General features: G+C 37.6%; 1 protein-coding gene across 1 annotated transcript in view; it reads right to left on the bottom strand.

Annotated features, from left to right (window-relative positions):
- Positions 1-11,063, bottom strand: part of LOC104075248 (dihydropyrimidine dehydrogenase [NADP(+)]-like) — a gene marked incomplete at its 5' end in the record, with an annotated part of 82,805 nt that extends 71,742 nt beyond the window's left edge. The window contains one exon of the mRNA XM_009575684.1: positions 10,976-11,063. Within this exon, the coding sequence (XP_009573979.1) occupies positions 10,976-11,063 (88 nt within the window). The remainder of the gene's footprint in view (positions 1-10,975) is intronic.
- Between the last annotated feature and the right edge of the window lie 12,105 nt (positions 11,064-23,168).

Here is a 23,168-nt window from a genome sequence, read left to right as displayed (position 1 = left end):
CTCAACCACACACTGATCAGGGCAAACACTTATTTTCCTGTTTCCCTCAAGAGCAAACCAGGGAACTGATTAAAGAAGTTATGTACAACTTCACAGGTTCTTAATATTCAGCACACATCTTCAGAAAAGGAACAGCTTCCTGATAGATGAGACCTAGCAAGATTTCTTTCCATAAGAAAAATCTAAGGAATGGACATTAGCAAGCTCCCAGCGCCTGATGCCATGAGAAAACAACCCCCGGTTGTTTTTTTTAGACTGGATAATTCTCTTAAAAGGAAGCATCAGAGGAAATGCCAGGAGTGAACTAAAGTCTCATTTAGAGGGGGAGAGCTACTGATGGCAATTGTGCATTTACATTACATTTACATTAATGAAATTACGGTCTAATTAAAGCAAACCATTTACATCCTATCTTTACTTCTCTACAGTCAACATAGAAGTTTACTTAATTTCAGACTATAGTTCTTTCTTCATTTTGCCACTCCTCCCATCCCCTCTAAAAGCCCCACCAAGGAAAGTCCATGAAGATGGGTTAATGCTAGAGTTTCCTTTAAGGGCCAGAAGACAATACAATACCCCTTAGAATTAGCACACGGCTGAGGTTCCACAAAAGTTTCTTCAGTGAGAAATTAATGCTAGGATCTCATTCCAGCTTTCTCCAAACTAGCAATAACTGAGAGATTAAAAAACAATACGTGTCCTTCCTCTTCCACCACCTCTTCCATATTCCAATCTTCAATAATCATCACTAACATAAAACGGTTATAACAAATATCTTTACCTCTCTGTTCCAGGACAGCTGACTCACAACAGCCAGAAGATGTAGCGTTCAAACAACGTGAAGTACTCAGTCACAGCAGACCCTATGCAATGCCTGTGACTCACTGTCTGTCAAGTACGCTAATGTACACAGAAGTGTTTATTCAAAGCGAACGCTATGCCACACAGAGCAAGAATCCAGTTATGAATAAAAAGAGCAGTGTCAGGATCTGACAATACAACCAGCAATGGGTAACAAGATTTTGGTTTGGGAGGTTCAAATTCACTGAAGGCATATTAAAAGACTGAACATAAAATTCTTAAAGTTAAACCAGATGTTATAGACACAGCTAGAGATTCCCAAGAGAATGCCAACGTTTAACGAATGTATTTGTAGATGTAAACTGGACCTTTTGCTCACAGATGCTGGTCTACTGCACAGCATGAGCCCCTGTCCATCACCTGGAAATGCAAACAAGCTACCTGGGTGTACTTTCATAGGATTTTCTTAGACACTATTAAAATCCTTTGAAATTCTAATCCTGGCTGAACAGGCAATCCTTTTATGCAACTGTTCTGGGAGAACTTTCAACCATTTTGCCTGCAGTGACTGGTAAGGCACTTTATTATCCCCAATTCCCATTTATTCCAATGTAAAGGAGCATTAGTTAAATGGAAGTTGTACGTATTAGCAGATATTTTTGCTCCTCCAGATGAATGATACTGTTTTGATATGCCAGAGATTGTTAGAGCTGCTAAAAACAGCCAGTAAAGACACTCTAAGCTCAATTCAGCAGCAAAACACAGAAGTCTAGTTATATTGGAGATGCCCCCAACACATAACCATGCAGACAGCAGAGGTGACACAGTCAAGGCAGGAGACCTGCATCTTTCTGAAGCAGCAGTCAGAAACCAGCCTAGATACCCTACAGCATCTTAAGTGGCACTAGATGTCCGTTCCCCAGGCGATCACATCTAGCCATTCCTTTTTTCCACTCTAAAGGAATAATTACAAACAAGTAGTGAGGATTTTTCTCACTAACTCAAAGACAAAATGGTTTTCAAAGAATTTTTGTTCAGTTTGGTATTTCACTACATATGAGAATTATACTTTCCCTTCCTGTGTTGTCCAGGATTATTATTTTTATTATCTTCAATTTTGGTTCAATGGAAACAATTACACAATGTGTATTTCCATTTAAGTAACTTCATTAAGGATTTTCTACATTTTTAGGCTTTGTAATTAAAATCAATATACAAAGCTAGTTATTATGCCTAGAATGCAAAGCTGTTAAACTATTCCTTTTCAAAATTAATTTTATTACATATCTGTAAAGTATATTCTCACACTTGAGCTGTGCTACTACAGGCAGCATCAACACAGCTGGCACATATTGCTTGTTTTGCAAGCTCAAACTAAACTTTGAGCACAGCTATGCCACAGAAGGACAGGGTATGTTAAAGTAGCAAGTGACTTCAGAGAGACAGGACCAGGATCATTCTGGGTATAGAACTGAGATCATGGCTTATTGAGGGAATATCCAGGGAAACCTGTCTCAGAACATCATGCCAGAGTTCAGTAAGGAGGCGGCTGGGACTGATGTCCTAATGGGGATAAGGCCAACTGCTGCTGAACTTTTAATTTGGGGGAAACATGATGGAGTATGTGAAAGCAGGGTCCTGATTTGGGAAGTTTTGAGATGTTGCTGTCATGATCATGAGTTGCTGCTGCTACCACTAATAGTGGTAGCACCTGAGAAAAAGAGGAACCCTGTCCGCTTCAAATAACAGTACCAAAAGACATATAGTACATGTTACCATGCTAAATATTAAGACATTAGATAAACTGTATCAAAGAGTATATAACTTCTAGTCTTAACACCTGAAATAATTTTAATGATAAATTAAAAGACAGTCACACCTAACATCCAAAGTGTTCCACTTATCTTTGGGAGCAGCAGGGCAAGTCTTCTGCACTGCTTCATTCGTGTGCTCCAACTGTGCTAAAGTGGGCACCTCTAAAGATGAAAGGGAAGCACAGGTTTAGTGCTGACTTAGTTTCTCTGTCTGCCAACAAAAAGTCACCCTGTGTCAATTTTACCATTAGTAAACTTATACCATACTCGCAGAAGAGCTGCAGTTCCCTAACTCTCCTCTTCCACCTTCCAGAACACCAGTGTAACCACTGTTCCCATTGCTGTCCACTACCAGTGAAAGGATACAGCCATGTGCTGCTACCATGACTCTGTGCAGTGGCTCGAGAGCAAGCCCATCTGCAACCTTCCTGATACCTAGGGCACAGTCCAGCATGGAGACTGGGCTGTGGGCAGGACTTCAGGAGCCCAGCTCTGAGTTGCTTCATTTCTTCATCCTTCCATTCTATTTAATCATTTATCCTGCCTTTACTGTGTTGATTTATTATCTAACATATCAAACATGACTAGAAAAATGTTTTCCAATACTTGACAAAAACTGGCAGGGAAATACAGTATAGTCTAGTAAGTTACACTAAGTGGTGTTATACAAACTGTGTTACAAAACTGCAAACTATCGTGTTACTACAGTAATAAATGAGAGTTTGTAGTATATGTAGAGTAGTATATGTACAGTATCTTAAATGTTTAGTTACACGAGCACTTTGTGCTTACATAACTTTTTTTTTTAAGCTGAAAACTTATATATTAATGATCATTACATTTACCAGTGACATTAAAGGTAGAATATTCACATTTTATAAAAAAATATTGATTGCTTTTATTTCACAAAACCAGGGTGTAGTAGGCAGCACACAAAATAGACATGAGATGCACACCTGGCAAGCTGGTAACTACACACCACATGTTCTACGTGAGAAAGGATCAGAATTAAAGGGAGGCTGGCTTCATTAAAATGACAAAATTACTCCAGGGCATGGAATGATGCAAGCTACCTTAACAGTCTGGAGTAATTTTTTTAGATGCTGAAATAATAAGATGACTCAGTTGGCTAGTTTCTTACAAACGTCACAGAGGAAGCAAGTCTAAAACTAGAATGTTTCTAAATTTTTAAATGAGATAAACGTCTGCTCGTGCCTTTGTTCATAGAATCTTTTTTCCTGTGCACTTCCATAGAAATAAATTAATCTAACTGGATAGAATGTTTTGTGGTTTCCTACATCAAAATGTCAATAAATCCTACATTGCTAACACAGGGAGCAAAAACAAGCCTTAAACAGACATCAATAATCAGCGGAAACCAGGCAGAGGAGGATCTCCACATGTATCATTTGGAAGCATTATATAATTTGCATGCAAATGAGACTGTTTTTTACTTGGAAAAAACCTATTAAAACACATAGGATCAATATCGAGAGACCAGAAGAAATTGCATTTACTATCAGGAAATGCTTATAGCATCTTTTCTTTCAATTCAATTCAAGAGCTTTTTATATAAATTCATTATGCATCAGGGTGTTTTGATATTGTGGTTTTCTCAAAAACAATGAAGAATATGCATTATTATGCTTTGTGTAATAAAAATGAATACACTGACTTCATCAGGATTTTGGGACAGAGTGAATACTTTAAAAGAAAATAAGAAAAAAGTGGTAATTTCCTTTTCATCTGGGTTTAGTTTAAAAAAAGGGAGACATCGCAAAAAATATGAGAAAATATCACCTCTTTCTACCCTAGTTCACGTTCTGCAATGGCTTTAAAATTTACTCGAGATGTATTGGATTAAAATATTTTCACATACCAAAGAGCCACTATTTAAAGTACGTTGTTATATAAGTAGTATTTTTCACATTGACACACACCAGTTCAAATATAACAAGAAACGCCCCCAGTCTGTCAGCCCCCCCCAAAAATATCTTCCAAAGAAGAACGAACATAACATAACAGCAACTTATCAAATCATACATATTCTATATTATAATGCTGATGATTTTTAATCAATCGAGAAATCTTTCACATCATTTGACTTGTGTCATCATAACAGGACTGTAATTTCACACAGTGTCACTATCCTTTTATGAAAAAGAACGGAAGAAATATCTTGTACTGTCATTTTGTCCTTTGTAGTCTAGAATGTGAGAGATTCCTTAATTGACATAGTGTCATCGCAAAAGTCTATTCTACATAATTACACTATGGCAACTGAAACCAGCTGTCAGCCATTCCATTACACTAAGTACAGACAGACATCTCAAGAAAAGTCACTGTTTCAAGTGCATCAATTTAACACCATTACTACTTTTTCTTTTAAATGTTTTTTTGTATTTACTGACCTGAAATATACTAAGATTAACAGAGAAAGCTGAATAAAACAGCACTTTCAAAAACCTGGGGCCTCAAAGTAGTACTTAAAGATTAATTGTGATGCATATCTGTATATAATTATTACCAATCATCTAGCAGCTTTCTGACTTCCACAATCCTTCATTGTATTAACAGTATCCCACTTACAGTATTTTACATATGAACTGTGACTCATGATTTTCTACAGTCTTTGCAATGGCATATAGATGTCCTTTGTTAATTTACTCAGAGTTCCTCTGGCACAGAAAAATCATCATTCTCTTTCTCTCACCTGTCATAATCCTATGTCTCTCACCACCCTTTCTCCCTTATAATCTTTTCTTCATTTCATTTTCTCTTAATGATCCCACAGCTTTTTGTCTCTTGCCTTCCTTTGTCTACCCACTTTTCCTTCTTTCTCATTTCCAGTATATTACCACAAACGCTTTTTCCTTTACTCTCCCTCAATCTCTCAAACTTCAGATTCACCCTTATCCCCTGGTATCCATCTCTATACTCCAGTTTGTTCCCTCTCCCATTTCTTCCTTGAAAAAAACGAATTTCTCCCTTGAAAAACCCCCACAGATTTCCTTTGGTTTCACTTAAACCTAAACATTCCTCTGAAATCCTAAAACTTACCCTTGTGTTCCACAACTTTCTCTGTACTGTTCCCGGCATTCAATTCTCTCCCCCCCATTTCCCTACCAGCATTCTACACAGTCCAGGTACAACCTTTTATCCAGAGGGCAGCATGGCTTTATTGGGGCTTGGGGTTTTTTTTGTTTTTTAAAATGCTGGCCATCAGAAGGCTTACATCCACCTATAAAGCCTGTTAGAAAACAGTTGACATGTCAGCTCAGGCCAGTTTATCTTTATTATTAAGGGATATGGGAGACGGTCTTTCCGAAAAAGGAGAAAACTGTTGAATCAATGTCAGGAATCATTGTATTACTGCAAGACTTGTGATAAAAATGTGAGAGCTAGTAACAGAGGGCTACAGTGACAAAGTGTGATTTTTGAGTACTGATAACACAGAAGATACTTCTGCACCCCCAATTCTTCATTATAGACTCAGGCTACAAAGGCTGAGTCACTCGGTCCTTATGCCTGTGCCATGTAACACAACTCAATATCCCCATGCCTAAACTGCACCAACAGTTCTTTTTCATGGCGACTGCTCAACCATACAGGTGTCTGGTAACAAAAAGCTCCAGGACTGTCTCACTGAACGTTACAAAGGTAGAGCATGTCAGCAGCTGTTGCTTTCTAAGAGGCAGCTTCCTCTGGCACACACTTCTGCTTAACAGGAGGAAAGCTGGACAGGCTGCAAGTGTTCAGGCTGAGAGTTGCTTCTGGGAAGCTGTAGGATTTTCTGCTGCTGCACAACAGTTGATTGCGCCAGCCCTAAAGGATGACGGGTGCTGGAGTGCCACTTTACCAAGTCCTTCTTGCTTTGACGTACCAACATGGGGAAAGGGGGACATAAAATCCTAAAATCACACCTGGTACTCATTCAGGGGTAGAGGGCGAAGCTTTCTCCTGCAGTAGCTGAACACTTTTTTTTCCTTAGTGTTTTTTCTTTTTAAAGAAAGAAGTAACTAAGATGGCACTTGTGCATCATAAAACAACGAATATACACTTTGCACTGTGAAGGCTGTATTTAAAGAGAGGACAGCCGGAAGTCAGAATACTTGTTTGCCATCTTCTGATGTTTAGAAACAAAAGTAGTAATGTGTGCATGATGAATTTGAAGTCTGGTCTCCGAGAGACACAATTGCAAGTGGTCTGTATGAACTGAGAAACACTGACTGGGAAGATAGAATAGAATAGATTGTACCTTTATAAAGTGGAGTTGTAATCCAGTTTGTATGGAAAAAGAGAATGGAAGTCGGGGCCTAAACTCTACTGAGTCACAGCAGCTAACACAATACAGCAAAGTGACATCCTTTTTCTCAAAGAGGCTCAAGGCTCATTGAGTCTGGCAATTCAATTACCCTCTCAACCCAGAAACAACCCCTCCTCCCCTGTCCTCTTCTACTCCTGAGCTCAGGTCTAATGGCAGAACAGCCAGAACAGCTACATTGTACATGGCCTGTAAATATCTAAAAAGCCTCAGGCTTTAGAGAACAAGAATCCCTGACCTTTTATGATTGCTACAGCAGTTTTCCAACAAAACAAACTACATACAATAGAGCTCTTAAATACCTGACAAAGTAATTCATTTTCAGTACCCTGCTATCTAAATACTCTATATTAACAATGAATCATGTTTAAATAAATACCTGTGTGCAGTACTGCTTATACAGGGATGAGGACAGGGAATTTATTGAACTGAATCTCCTCTAAACAAGTAGAAGGGTAACATGCTGAAGGGAGTTTCTCAAGTGAGTGATGAAGAAAGATTCAGAAGCAGGAGAGGGACTTCAATAAGCCTAGAAAGCATACCCCGATTTCCTGGATTTATTGACCTTAAATACCTGAATGTTCTACGCTTCACCTATTTATTTTGTCTAGAAGCTACCAGATACATTTATAAGCTTTTGGATTTAAAAAAAAAGTTTATTTACAAGGTGAAAACAGCAAAAAAGATTTAACATTTTGAAAAGTATTTTCAGCAACATGTAAGGTATCCTTGATCTCGTGAAGTAAATACAATAATACAAAAATATTCAGCAAGCAGAATGATATCTGAATTATTATTTCAATAAAAGTTTAGACAAATGCATAACAAAGTGAAAAACTACTTACTGGTTCCGTTAAAAACTTTCAAAATGGTTAAGTTATAAGTTTTAGTCTGGTTTTCAAAAGCACACCGTTCTTGTTTTCTATGGGCTCTAAAAGCGTATGGTGCAGGTACTCCAACCACCACAGCAACAGAATGAAAGAGAGGAGAGGACGCTGCAGGAGCAGCCACGGTAGTGGGCTCTAACACAGACTCTGACAGGGTCATGACTTCAGGTGAATTCATTTCAACTTTTGGTACCCCTCTCTCAACTTCCACCTTATATCTATTGCTTGCTTGGCAGAAAGCAAGGAGTTTCAAAGTGCAGTAATGTAAAAACAGTAGTACATACCTATACCTAGAAAAAAATCCTATTAAAAAAGGAAACCAGAAGAATTTTTCTGAAGAACAGAATTTGTTGTAATAGAAATATTTTCAGCAAAGGCACCAGAAACTAATTCATCAAAAGGAAAATTCACCCTAGCAGACTGCAGCCATCAAGTCAAGGTTGGGTTCCCTCTACGCACTGTTTATTTTCCTGAGAAGCTGCTTGGTACATAAACTACAGGAGGCACAGCCATTGACATGGAGGCCACAAATATGCAGGACTTCCTAGCCTTGTTTCTCAGCCTGTGACTTCAGCTAAGCATATTTGCTAAGTGTATCTGGTTGTGGGTTTTTCTTACTTCTAGGTTTTTGGGTTTGTTTTTTTTGTTTTGGTTTGGTTTTCTGTTTGTTTTTAAAGTCAGCATTAGAGCTGTTGCAGAGAAATGCTTCCACAACCATGCTGTATTAGATTTCTTCCAATAGGGTAAGGAGAGAAAGCATAGGGTAAGACTGTATGTAAACTCACACTTGGAACTGGATTTCACAGAAGCACCGCTGATTTTAGACATGCAATTTCCCATCCTAACATCTTGGCTAGCAGAAACCGACTACCTGACTTTTTAAAACTTCCTGCTGTCTATGCAATTATCAGGCATCAACATGAGGTAAAGCAGTTACCAAAATCATTGTATAGCTTTTATAAAAACTAGTTTCAGGGTGCATACAGAAGCTCTTGATAGATAAGGATAGGGTTCAAAAAGAAAGGCTATAAGTACATTTCAGTAATCTAAGATACTTAGGTTTTTCCATAAAGCATGTTAAATCTCCTGAGAGAATGGTAGTATACTGCAATTCTTTTCTAAAGCAGGATTTCCTGATAAAACAGCAAGTGATCAGGTCACCTGCTCAGGGCAAAACCAGAGTCTTACCTAGCATCTGCAGCTTCCAAGATGATTTAAAAGAGTTATCATCAAACAGCCCAAACTCCATAGGGTTGATCCACCTCACTGACCATCTGACAGGTTACATCTGGCCCTATTAAAACCTGTAAGAGTGTACCCACTGGCTTCAACAGGGCAGACTTCACTTCACACCTTTGAGGCAGTTTCCTAATACTATTCCAGTATACCTTCGCCAAAATACAACTCTCAAAGCTCTGCAGTCACCCCACCTTGATTTTCTCCGCTCTGTAATGGATTCACAGAACTCAGAATGAATCAGCTGTTAAAATGACTTACCGTTTCTGCCAAGTCACAAAGGGGCATCGTATTTCTGAGGCTATCAGAGTCTAAAAGACCCACCAAATTTTTCGTTCCAGGATGTTGCTGGTGTTAGTTCTTCTTCTGACATCTTCTGTTGCAGTCTGCAGTCCATCTTCCCTGGTTCCTTATTCCCAACTTCTATGTTTTGATAATCAGGCCCTTTTTCTTTCCTCAACAACATCACCCTATCCTACCCAAAGCAGTAGCATAACTAATCCTTAATAAGCAAAAACCATCCTGGTAAAATACTTTCATAAAATTTGCTTTAGGTTTCCTAAACAAACTACAGCACAATGATGCGATGGAGACTAGCAGTTTCATTACTCCTTTGTACCTTCTCTGTTCAGTTTGCCTGCTTCACAATGTCTGGAAGAGGTAATAAGCAGCAATATGCCGCATACTATACTATGGTTGCAAACAGATGCCTACATTCATGAAAATAAATGCTGCACTGACAGGGTACAGATTATGTAAGAAAACTGTCTATATGCAGATGCTGGGCATAATGCCAATTACTGTAAACCACATCAACACATAGTTACGTTATAATTGATACATGTATCTTAATATCTCCTCTTATCCTAACGTTCCTTGTTAAGGTGCAGAATTTACCAGCATCTCCTCCCTACAACACACAGTGTAGTAAAACAATGTGGCTGTTAACCCGCACACGGCAGTGCTGCTGTTGCCCGCTTCACTCCAGCTTTACCTGCGTTGGCCCTTTCAGTGAGACACGTTAGAGCATAAAATGCGGCCAGAAAATCCTTGTAGCACCCCCAGTAGATTATGAGTCTAGTTGGGCTCATACAGACAAATAAATCACACGGCAGCTAATGATTCCACAGATGGGAAGTAAGTTTTAAAAGGTATGGGGCAATCAATATCCAGTCGTCTTTAGGCTATGCCATACAGCCTAATTAATCTTGTCATATCAACTTTGCAGTCATCTTTATTTATTTCTATTTCTGACTGTTAAAAAGTCATTTGTAAACCACTAATCAGAATAATGATTTTAAGATTTCATTATGATTATAGTATAATAGCCTATTAAGAAAGGAAAAGGTACAGTACCTCCAAAGAGGGGGTTCAATTTATTACTGTAGTATTTTATTAATAGTCTAAGTGACTGACTACATTTGCATTAACCAGAGCCTCTTACTATAAACTACAAGAAAACATTCCTTGAGATAACCACCTTCACGCCAAATTTCTGCCCGAAGCAAATTTAAACTATAACCACTTCTTAAAAAAAAAAAAATAAAAAAAAAAAAATCTTTAATGAAAGAAAAAGTTTGTAACTGTAATACCTCAGGTAGCTACCAAGTTAGATAATTACATTGTAATGCTCAATTTTTTGAATATCATTATATTTGAAAACCATCAAAACCAAAAACTTTATAGAAAAAGTGACATGAAGAAATAGATTTGCACTATACACTATCTGTATGGTCACAGAACAGCAGCAAAAATAATTAAAAATTAGATGACTGTTGGACTTCAAAGCATCTGTTGTAAACACTATTTTTTTAAGACTTTACAAAGATAAACCTTGAAATGGAATCTCACTAACAGAACTGCAAGTAACTGCTGTTATCTGCTTCCATGTACTACTGCAAGCCTGATTTTACCTTGTTTGCAATACTTGTGATGAATGACTTGATATCCAGATTAGTTGGGCAACTCTTCTGACAGGGGGCATCTGCACACTTTAAGCATCTACAGGAATAAAATAAAAGGTGTCAAGGAGACATGGAATACAAATGCTGCCAAGAGCATAAGGTTTTCAAGTTAGCATGGTAGAAGATAAGCCACAAAGGAATAATACAGAGCATTTTCATAGAATTTTTATTTAAAACCTCAAAGCACTACATGATCATTATTGACTTGCATTCAACACTGATTGGTTACATTCTGTTGACTTCACTTTACAAGGGAAGGCAGTAGGGTGCAGTTACAAACATATGGACTACACATGTCTGAGTATCAGGAAACAACGTCTAATTACATAGAAGTAATTTTTTTCCCTGGAATCCAAGATTGCTAAACTTCTGACCATTTCATTTTTCTATTTGAAAAACATCTGTGCTGTGAATCTGAATTTATTAACGAAGTTCTGGAAGTGTCACTGTGGATTAAATTCTGGATGTTAGACAATCAGACATACAAAAGCAACAGTACTTCCACAGAGGAAGGAAATACTTTGTATTGTATGTGCCAAAGAATAAGAACGGCTGATAAATTTTCAAGTCACTTTTCTACGTGTTTCCTGTGATATGTCTGTGATCTCTGAAAACAATTCAGTAGTCTATGCATACTTCCCTAAGACCCTTTTCTTGTCATCCCTAATGACAAAACCTAACTGTATATTAAAACATACTAAGTAGCAAAGATTTATTGTCTGTTCCTGCATAGTCATCCATGAGGATGTACCGGTCTGGTTGCTTGCACAAGTCCCATCTAAGGATTGAGCCCTCAGGGTACTCTGTGCAATTTGCAGTAAGCAAACCTAACAAAAAAAGGTAAAATTCAGCTGAAGTAAAATGGTTCTCTATAAAACACAAAGGCATTTGTATACACACTTTTAGTTTTACATATCAATGATTATCATAGGTCAAATGCCACACTATTAGTCATCTCAAAATTCATTAAGTTATTCCAGATGCTCTTTCAATATTGTTTTACTAACATACAGAATTTATGTAAATTGTGGGTTTAACAATCTATGGAAAATGAAATAAAATCTGTTTTTTGTGTATTATCTGAGTACGACTACTTGCATAAGTTCCACAAGTCCACCTTAATTATTGTTACTTAGTGATAGATAATAACACTGTGGAACTGACTGGGACAGAATCTTTTCAAACACAGAAAAGCTGCAAGAGGCCTACAGACTACATGCACAAAGAAATGAAGAGCACATTAAAAGGAATGAAATGCCTGAAATACCTGCAGTGAAAAACCGTCCTTTGTCATTCACACACATTGCTTTTGTTTTCTTCTTTTTATTTTTTTTTTTTCTTTCTTCAATTAAGGGTGGAATAAGAGAGACGGCAAAGCCAGTTTAAGTAAAAGAAGTAAAAGATTAATTAGTCTTTCACCTTCCTATTCATTATCATCTAGCTGGGTACTGCAGGCACCATGGCACCAGCAAAATTTGAAGGCACGCGTGGTAGCGGCTGTTTGGATTTTCTCACAGAACTAGTCAGGGGGAAAAGGTACCAGAGGAAATATTTAAAGAAAAACAGGTCTCTAAGACTGCAAAAGCTGGGAAATCTGATAAAGCCAAACCCAGGTTCAACACCATAGTGGTTTACTAGTTTAACTAGTCAGGATGTCAGAGGGCTCTGGCAGAAGAGCACCAGCAGGTTTAGCTGTGACAGTTAAATATACCACTGCCCAGCACTACCCACTCACAGGCACACGTTATAAATGCCTTAACAAGCAAAGGCAGGCCAGTGGGGACCTTAAAGGGTTGACGTGGCCAGAGCACTGAGTCAAGAGGATGCTCTCAGAATTCTAAGCAGATTGAAAGACAACAAAGTCTTAGTACTAGAAGCCAGAAAAAAAGGAGATACTAGACAAAATACAACACTATGAGGGCTCAGATGATCATTTTGCCTGTGTAGGCAAGTAAGGAAATAACAGAAGTGGAAAATCACGCGTTTAAAAAAGGCAACAATTCCATTATGACTTTTTGCTCTTCCCTTTCTTGAATGTGCTTTCCTTTAAAATACAACAGTCCTGTATCCAAGACTGAAAGAATTGCACTTAACATAAAATACGTCTCTGTGGATTATATATAGAACAATCTCATGTCAAAACTGACTAGAATGGCACCTAGCAGGATAAGCAGTGTACAGATTACCTGTTGTGGCTAGCAAGCATCTTTACCAAATTATTTCTCTTTTGCTTTTTGAGCTGGTTCACAAATAATAGCTGTTGAAAATGTCAGCTATTGGGGGGGCGGGTAACGCAAACTTGAATGTGAGCTTTGGGGAGAAGGGGAGGGTGCCATGAATATGCCAGTCCAGACTTTCTCTTATAATAATACCATCTTCCGATTCTCTGAGCACTCTGCAGACTAAAGTGCACCAGGCTGCCATTAATCCCACTTATCACCCTGACAGCTCAGTAATTACACTCCCGCTATAGCTAGGTACTGTAAGGTACTGTAGTCCTAATAAAACATCAAGCACTGTGCAGAATGCATGCTGGTGAGGTGTTTTATTAAACTTGGGGGGGTTGATCATCAAGTGACATTAGTGTTGACCTATTTTTCTATCTGACAATAAATTATCCTTTGACCATACCATAATAGATATTACAGAGTGCATTTACTGTACCAAGGAGCAAAGGTATTGCATTCTGGTGAACCAGGCAAAAAGTATAAATAAAATAGTAGAGTCACCCACTGGAAAGTTATTACATAAATTGCTGAAAGTGATTGATCCTTTCAAAAATCATAGGCAAAATACCATGCTTGAGGGAATACACTGACAATTACCATGAGCTTCAATTCCACATGCATGTCCCCATTTGAAGAAACATTAAGTATTACACTTCTTTCCTTTTTCTGTAACTGTCCTCGCACCCTATGAAATCCCACCTTTCACTTTACAAGGTTATTCCATTGCTATGGTTTTAGTTCAAAATAATATAAACACAAACTAGAAATTTAGATTAAATTTCTCTAATTCACCTGCCAGCTCCTATCAAATTTAAATGAAGAGCTACATGCTCACTATTAAAAAAAAAAAAAAACCAAACCAAACCAAAACAAAAAAAAACAACAAAATGAAACAGCCATGTTTTTAAGTGGTCATACTAATCCAGACTGCATAAAAATACAGAGCATTTGGCAAAGCCAGACCTATGCTAATCTCAGAGTATATATTTCAGCATTTCTTAGTAAAAAGATAGGAAAAATCCTTCCAACTATCAGAAAACACCCTATTATCAATTTTTCCCCTATTTGTTCATGGAACAGCATCTCCTTTAGAAACATATATAGGCTATGTTGAATCTTAAAAGACAGCATATTCACTTCATATGCATATTGATTTCCATGTAAAAGGTAACACCATAGTCTTTGCACCACTAAACCCCAACTTGAGGAACTCAAAGAAAGGGAATGATATTTTCCATTTTGGAAGCACTTAGCTGTTGGTTCAACTCAGTCTCATTGTGAAATGGTAAATTAAGTTAGATACAAAACCCTTACAAATGCTATGCAAGTATAGCATATTTATATAAATATTTATGCAAATATTATCATTTGGCATAGCTTTATAGACATGCCTATGACTATATAATGACAGAAATTCACATTTCCCACACATCTAAGCTCAAAATTTACATCTCTTACTGAACAGTGTTAAATTATACATATGTATCCCCAGTGAACTTAAAATCTTTAACTTCTTATTTTCCAATGTTGCAACACTCAAGTTATTTATTGTTTAAGGTGAGCGTGCTCGTAAATCTCTTTCAGGCACAAAATAACACATGCAAAGGCTACTTATGCAGTAGCCCAACATTATCAGCTATCAGGTTTGCACCTATCAATTTTGCCAGTGCGAAACAAGCATCTAAAACCGTGCATGTACACACACAAACTCATTCAATCGACCTCTAATAGCACGGGTACTAATATAAAAAAAACCAAACCACCAAAAACAAAAAAAAACCCAAAACACACAACACTGAGAGCAGCAGATTACAAACATCTGAAGACAATAAAAGGAAAAGGCACTTCAAAAGTAGTGAATTTTGTTTCAATGTAATAAAAAAGAAAAATGGAATAGACAAAAGTTGCAAATTTCTGGAACACATACTACCCATTGGGAAAAAAGATGCAAGAAACCATGAGGTATGTCTATGCATAAAAAGGAATAGAAAGCAAATGAGGAAAAGAAACTATAAAAAAGTAACAAATTTCTGTACCAAAATCTTTCCCTTAGGAAAAAATGATACCAGAAACCAGTTCTCTAGTCTTGTGCACAGAAGAAAAAGAGAAAAGGAAGCCATAGCCAAGACTAATTTTCAATTAATAGTTTTCATTGTTTAATTGTTGAAATATTACCCAGTATTTTATTTTAAAGTTAAAATATCTGACTAACAGATAGTCTCATTTCTAGGTCTATACCAGCTCTCAACACATTTTTTCTTCTAAACAAAGAAGGGCAATTTAGTTATCTCATTACCTAAAATTGCAGCTAACGATTGTCTATCTAACTGGCAATAATATTACCTGAAGTGCAATCACATGTATGCTGAAAGGCTGGGGGTGAAACAGATAATCTGGAGTAGTATTCCACAACAGATCATTGCTGATAATCTATGAAATTTTCATGTATCACAAAATGGGCCAAATAACCTTTATCACGGTTACTGTTGGCAGAGGATTAGAAACAGATGAAATCCTAATCCATTTACGTGGGTTTCTGCAGGACACAAACATTCATTTTAAAAAAAGGCTTCCAGCTCTACCATTTGTAGAAGTTTATAAAACTTTATCCACTACTCAGAGAAATAGCCCAGACACCCACGTAACAGTTTTACACAGGTCTCACAATGATGTTCTGTATACACTTCCTGAGGCTTTGGTCAATTAATTTTAAGAGAGCTGATTCCACCCAACGAATTAGAGGCCAGTTTGCACAGGAGAACCAATTCTGATGTCAAGGCTCTTCTTGGTTCCAAGTCTTGCACCACTCTCTAAATCCTGAGTTGGAGATGGTAAACAGTGGCATAAGCAAGCCACATGTAAGGCAGAAATAAATCTATAATTTCCAAATAAATCTGTAATTCCCAAGTTGAATGCCCATTGCCTTTGATGACAGAAGTGAAGAGCATCACTAAGTTTTTCTCTTGATGTTCAATCCTTAAGCCACTTATGGTTAATCCTGCAGAACTTAGGCTTTCTTCTCCCTGTTAGTTCTTGCTGTACTTAAGCAGGGCCAAGGACAACCCTAAACAGAGATTTGGACATATATACACTCATTTAAAAGAGATGTTAGGATAAAGATCCTCTACTGCAATGGAAAGCCATTGGTGAGAACCTACTGCTGGCAGCTGTAAAAAAAGACTTGCTGCCATTATTTTCTTTATAAAAAAACCAAAACACTCAAAACTAACAATCAAACAAAAAATCCTACACCCTTTTGTCTTCCTGTTCACTACATTTCACAATGGATAGAAGAGGAGAAAAAGATTATAAAGCAACAGGGAGATTTTGTTGCCAGGTTTAAATACCAAAACACAGTAACAGTTGATATAAGGGTTTGATGAGTACCAAAGACAAATGATACTTAAGGGAATATTTGTTTTCATTCAAAGTCAAGAAGCAGAAAAAGGGACGCAAAGCTGCGAGAACTCTGTTGTGTATGTACAAGGTAACAATGAAGACAAAATAATCTTAAACTAGAATCAACTATGAATACATCATTTTGGACCATAGGAGAAACAGATATAATCCCTAAGAAACACCTCTGAACACAAAGGGCATCAGAAACTGCATAAAAGGCAGTGAACACAGACTATACAAGCAAGCAGATATCATGGTCCTGGATAACACTGGAAAGAGAAATGCCCAGCCTGTTAACAATGCACAGGAATCGTAAGAAACAAAATGTAAACTGGCAATACTAGTTCATATCTGAAGAAAGAAGGAAAGACTCCTACATCATCTGTGTTGCCTCTTCAATCACCTGGGGGTCCTGTGAGTTTTCTGCAGACCCACAGGAAATGGGATGACTTCTCTCTCAGTAAGTTAAGATGACCAGAGGAAGGAAATTTTAAATAGAGGCACTCTACAGGATTAGAGACAAATATGACATTGCTGCTGGCAGCTACAGGAGGTGTAAGGGAGTTGCATTTTCTTGAAGGGAAGAAATGCGCAGAGTTGAAAGTTAGTCTTCAGACACAAAAACCTCCTACCTTAGCGCAGAATAATGGCACTTACAGACAAGGTTATTTCTGGACACTTAAGAGGTAGTGAATCATATGGACGTAGACTCCAAATCATTCCATTCATCAATGACTCATCTTTCTCTTTTCTTCTTTGGCTCTCTACACGACCATAATTCTTCTTTTCTTATCTACTTCTGAATCCCCCTTGAGTGCAGGAACTCCCCTCTCCCCTTCGCATCTGCTTGGCTGTCTTCCTGTTTTCTGTAGTCTTTTTTTCCCCATACATCTGAAACTTCTCCACTTGTCTGTCCTGTAACTTTTTATCATTCTTCAGCCTAACTCCATTTTAAACGATAATGTTGATAACATAAAAAAAGTGTGACCCAAAGTCTGCCAGCAAGTATTTATTAGACAGTGGTGTAGGAGAGTGTGCACTAGTCACTTTTCAATCCATTTTATGAGTTTTTGCCATCCACCATCCAGCCCTTCAGAACCTCCATTTCTGGTAGGTTCCTGCACTAGAACTGTCCTTGCCTAGCGACATCTCTTCTGTATACTCAGGACCGTGCTATCTCGGTCTGTGATCAGACACACACAAATAGTGGCTATGAGAAGAAAAGCAGATTGGTGGGATTTCCTCTTAAACCCTTGCTGAATGGTGGGAACACAGCCAGGCAGAGCTCTGTAGTCAGCTCAGAGGTAGTGCTCTGAGCACCGCCCCATGGCGAGAAGCCTGCTCCGAGTCAGTTCATGGAAAATTATATTCTGCCTGCTCTTAAGTTCCTCCTGTCATTTTACTGGGACACAGAATTTTTCACTCACCATATTGCAATATAGCCTCAAAGACTTTCACCCACTTCATTTTATATAGCTTGTATATCATTACTTTAATCATATTTCTCCAATTTATAATGTTACAGAGTAAAACTGCTATATAAATTAGAGTTGATTAAAAATAGAAAAAGCAGTGCGGCTTGCAGAATATTGTAGCACAAAGCATATATATCAGCACATGCCAAATCAGAAAAGCTGTAGCATCCTTTTGACATATCAGAAATCAAAACAATTTTTTTTATATATATAAAGCAAATCATTTCAACCATCTTATGCTTTCTCATAGACTCAATCTGTGAACAAGCAAATCAAATAAATGGTTCACATTTCTATTAGTAACTATGTTATATGCAGCTCATACCAAATTGTCATGGTTTAAACCCAGCCAGCAACTAAGCCCCACCCAGCCGCTCGCTCACTCCCCCCGCAGCAGGATGGGGGAGAGAATCAGAAGAGTAAAAGTGAGAAAACTCATGGGTTGAGATTAAAACAGTTTCATAGGTAAAGCAAAAGTTGTGCATGCAAGCAAAGCAAACCAAGGAATTCATTCACCACTTCCCATCAGCAGGCAGGGGTTCAGCCATCTCCAGGAAAGTAGGGCTCCATCACGCCTAATGGTTACTTGGGAAGACAAATGACATAACTCCGAACGTCCCCCCCCCTTCCTTCTTCTTCCCCCAGCTTTATATACTGAACATGATGTCATTTGGCCAGTTTGGGTTGCTGTCCCGGCTATGCTCCCTCCCAGCTTCTTGTGCACCTGGCAGAGCATGGGAAGCTGAAAAGTCCTTGACGAGTGTAAGCACCACTTAGCAACAACTAAAACATCAGCGCGTTATCAACATTGTTCTCATACTAAATCCAAAACACAGCACTATACCAGCTACTAGGAAGAAAATTAACTCTATCCCAGCCAAAACCAGGACACAAATCAATATTATTAGTAAAAATATATTTATTTTAACATCACCAGTACTAGAATCTGTATGGAATACCTTTCACCAGCTCCTTCACTCCCACACAGACTACCTCTTCTTTCGAGTTTTACTAGGGCAATTTATTTACAGCATCTTTAAATCTGTGCTTCGTTTTTATAATCCATTTGTTATATATTGCTCTACAACATTCAGAGTTCTTTGACTTCCAAAACAAAGTTATTATGATAATGTCTCACAATAAATTATTGCAGGAATATAATGCTCTCAGATTGTATAAAGGCATGAAGTCCAATGAGTGTCAAAACCTATTTGTTCTTCCTCCTTAGTAGTAGATCTTCAATGGGATATGTCAACCATACAGTTCCTGACTAGTATGTGCAGACTCATGTACCACACAGCTCTCTTATGTCAAACCCATCTACATGCAGCCTTATTCCACCTCAGCCTCTATAACTTAAGACACAAAATGAACCTCTGATTCTTTATTTGAATGTTATTCTTTTCCATTTCTTGCATTCATTTCCAAGTGACAAAGGTTTCTTTCCAGTTTATGAGCATATCATGTTTTGGAAGGGGCGACTAAAAATAATAATCTTCTCTTTATGCTCCATCCAGAACCATGGTACATCAAATGCTGCTTCGATTCTCATTTTTGACACTACTGATGTCACTAGATCTACATCAGGTAACGTAGTCAGAGAGGAAGTCAGACTTTAGCTCTAGATAATACAGAGACAGCAGCTATGAGTCCCAGCAAAATCAACCTATTTTCCATCAACAGGAATTCGAGGTTATTCTCAAGCAGCAGTTACCAGTTTGGGTGCTGTCTGTCACAGAAAACTATCATGGGAAACAGTACCTGATGTGCTCAGGAGACTCCTAGTCTTCTCCTCATCTTTTCAGTTATTTCTCATCCTTTATATTGTGGCATCTCCCTAATGAACTTTGGTTGGTCCCTCTATTGATATTCTGTCCCAGACTAGGGCAGTATTACTGTACCTCTTCAAAAAGGTTGTATTTAAATTGCTACATTTTTGCAATTCCCATGAACGACAAGCTAGATATCGGTTTCAATTAGCTTTAAAAATTCAATACATTGATTTGTCCACTGACTTTAAAAGCTGACAGGCGGTCTTGGGATTTGGATTTGTTTTTAAAAAAACAAGTCTCTTACTTTTGCATACCTCTTTCTAACCTTTGTTTAAAAAATCCTCTATGGAAGACTCAGCTGTCTTAGCTTGTTGCAAACACTTCCAGCTAGGGTTAAGAGGTTTAAAACAATCCTATAAGAGCTCTGTACAGAACTACGGCGTTTACATAGTGTTATATAATACACTGAATGTTACCAGATGTGTGTAAACTGAAAAGTCAACAAATGAGGTGCTTGAATTTCTATTTTGAAATATTGTATTAGAATTGGAATTTAAGTTTAGGTACTGCAATCAGCCCTCACATCTTATACCTATTCCATGGCCTAATTGTTCCCAGCAAGTGCTTGGCTAAGAAGTTACCATTGCTCTCTGAAAAATGATTTTGTAAACTCCTTCCAGCAGGACTTAGTAAATAACTGGCCTAAAGACTGTTGCTTTGTACAATGAAAGAAAAGATATTTGGGAATCCAGGTCTTCAAATTTAGTTATTTAAAATTAATGTAAGAGGAAATAAAGTCGAACTTAGTGATGTACAAAAGTACAGGATACGTTTTCAGAAGCAAAAAGTGCTTATCTTGAGTTTAATTTTCAGCTTTATCTTTATACCCACGCCACTGGCCAAACACATGAATGCTTAAGGAAAAGCAGGTGCTGCAACTATTAAAGTCTATACTAAAGAATCTGAGGGCCACCTTTACCTGTACATAGTAAATCCATTCCATCGTCTAGACAGCTATTCATTTTTCATACTTCATTCTTACAAAAAGAAAAAAAAAACAAACAACAAACAAACTAACCTGCACCTTCTGAGTAAAGGATATATCGGGTAGACTATTTCCTCCCATTCACTTAAGAACTGAAAGAACTCTTTTTTTTTTAATTTCAAATACAAAAATTTTAAACATTACAGATTTACAGCAATATTCATTCTAAGCATTGTTCCCGTTTTCTTCTTTCGTATTAAGCATTATGAAATTGCTGTTTTCAAAAGTACTAATCAACATTCAAAATTCATTAAACTGTCCCAAAAAAACTAAGTATAGTTAAAGTTTTTATTACTGTCAAAACATATTATTATTTAAACCTTAGAGTTTTTAGAGTTACCAAAAAAAGTAGTCAAAAGTCAATTTGCAACATTTCACACTACATATTAATTAATATTTTCTCAACACCATAGGAACACAATATAGTTTGTTGCTTATTATGCCAAACTTGATGGTATCCCAGTAGTGCAAAAGATGCATAAGAAACACACTCATCCATAAGATTTTGATACTGTCTATTTAGAACTCAGACTGTGCTCTTCCAAGTCCTTGAAAGCAGCACTTTATCTGCCAAACCAACCACTTGTGGCTCAGCCACACCTAGCCTTATGGAGTTTTTTAAACGGGTACATTTATGTTCACCACAATAGTGATCCCTTTCACATAGGAGACAGCTGTTACATGATGTTCAATATCCTTTTAATCCTCGATACACCTTAGACAGAAGGGTTGACAGAACTGACATTTTTTTATTATAGCTTGCCCTGTACACAATAATCTTTCACCTGGACCATTCTCCCAGAAGTGTTACAGACTTTTTGACTTATATCAAGGATTATTTCTAGTCTTTCTAAGAGAAAAGAAATTATTTTTATGTGGCATGATTCTTATCCTGTGTAAATTACCTTTTCAAAATATGAAACACCTGTTGTCTGTTTATCTTAATGTCAATGAAACTCCTTTCTGGAAAAATACACTTTACAAGTTCAGCCACAGACATTTTTTCTCCCAAAATGCCTTCATCATCTATGCATATCTGACAAATGGCACTCTGTACAATACATTGTTAACAACAGGTGCACACATCTACCATTTATTTACACTGAAAACTTTTAATACTTTAATAATAACATATAGAAACAATCTATGATAAAGTATAATGTAACTAAAATGCATGAATTGAAAATTTAAGAAAATGTTCTCAGTTAAAAACTACAAACCCAGAAGAAACCGATTTCCTCACTACAGCACCTCAGAGACTCTAACAATCAGACCAACGGTGCTAATCCTCATCTGTCTTGCACTGGCTCTCTCTTTACCATCATCCTGCCATTTGCCCAGAGAACTGATCTGATGTTGATCTAGAATCCAGCCACCTGCGAGGCAGGCTTCACTGCTCTCTGCACGCAATGCACTCCCACCATTTCCAAATCCACGATGCTATTAGCAAGCGGTAGGGATGTGGGAGGAAGGAAGGAAAGAGGGTAAAAGACCAACGAGGTTTGTGCAGGCTTTGCTGCTGGTGTCACCTGAACATTTCACCCTACATTGAGCATACTCTGGAAGCAGACAAAAGCACAAATTACCTCATTGAACCCTGTATTCAAAACAAAAGTTTCAAAAGTTTCAGTTTCCCTTGTTTTCAGACTTGCAGAAAAAAAAATAACATTTTTGGTTGCTACTACAGTTTAGAACTCCAGAGAAAACAAAGAGGTCAGTCACATCTACACTGTGAACCCAACAAAGATGCTTCTTCCCATGCAGAAGATAAGTTCTTGACCCCAGTCAACGATCTTTTTCCAAATTTTAAAACTTGTAGCCAAAGTATCCTTAGTAAAGCTCAGTCCTGCCATACGGTGAACACTCTAGTTAATTGTCAGACTGCTTAACTGTGCTTTATTTTAATATATGTAGAGTGGGACTCAGTTAGACCGGTCATTTGCTTATAATGAAAGCACCTAAGCGATTTGTTAAACCAGCCTAACACAAGTCTTTCAGAAGTGAGTTCCCAGCACCCAGATTAGTAGGAACAGCTCCAGTCTCCTCACTCTTTTCCTCACCTTAAAATTGATGCAATATTTGAGAACCACATGCCACTCCTCATGTCTTTTCCCTGAGAGGATCTACTGCTGTGGAAACTGCAAGAATTCAGCAGAGAATTCTAAGATTTAGTATCTTCTCTAGAAATTGCATGTGTACAATGACTGTCTTCCAGCTTCTTTT

Source organism: Fulmarus glacialis, unplaced genomic scaffold (genome assembly GCF_000690835.1).
Source record: "Fulmarus glacialis isolate BGI_N327 unplaced genomic scaffold, ASM69083v1 scaffold15904, whole genome shotgun sequence".
NCBI lineage: Eukaryota > Metazoa > Chordata > Aves > Procellariiformes > Procellariidae > Fulmarus > Fulmarus glacialis.
Note: the sequence above shows the minus strand (reverse complement) of the source record. Positions and strands in the feature narration are given on the sequence as shown.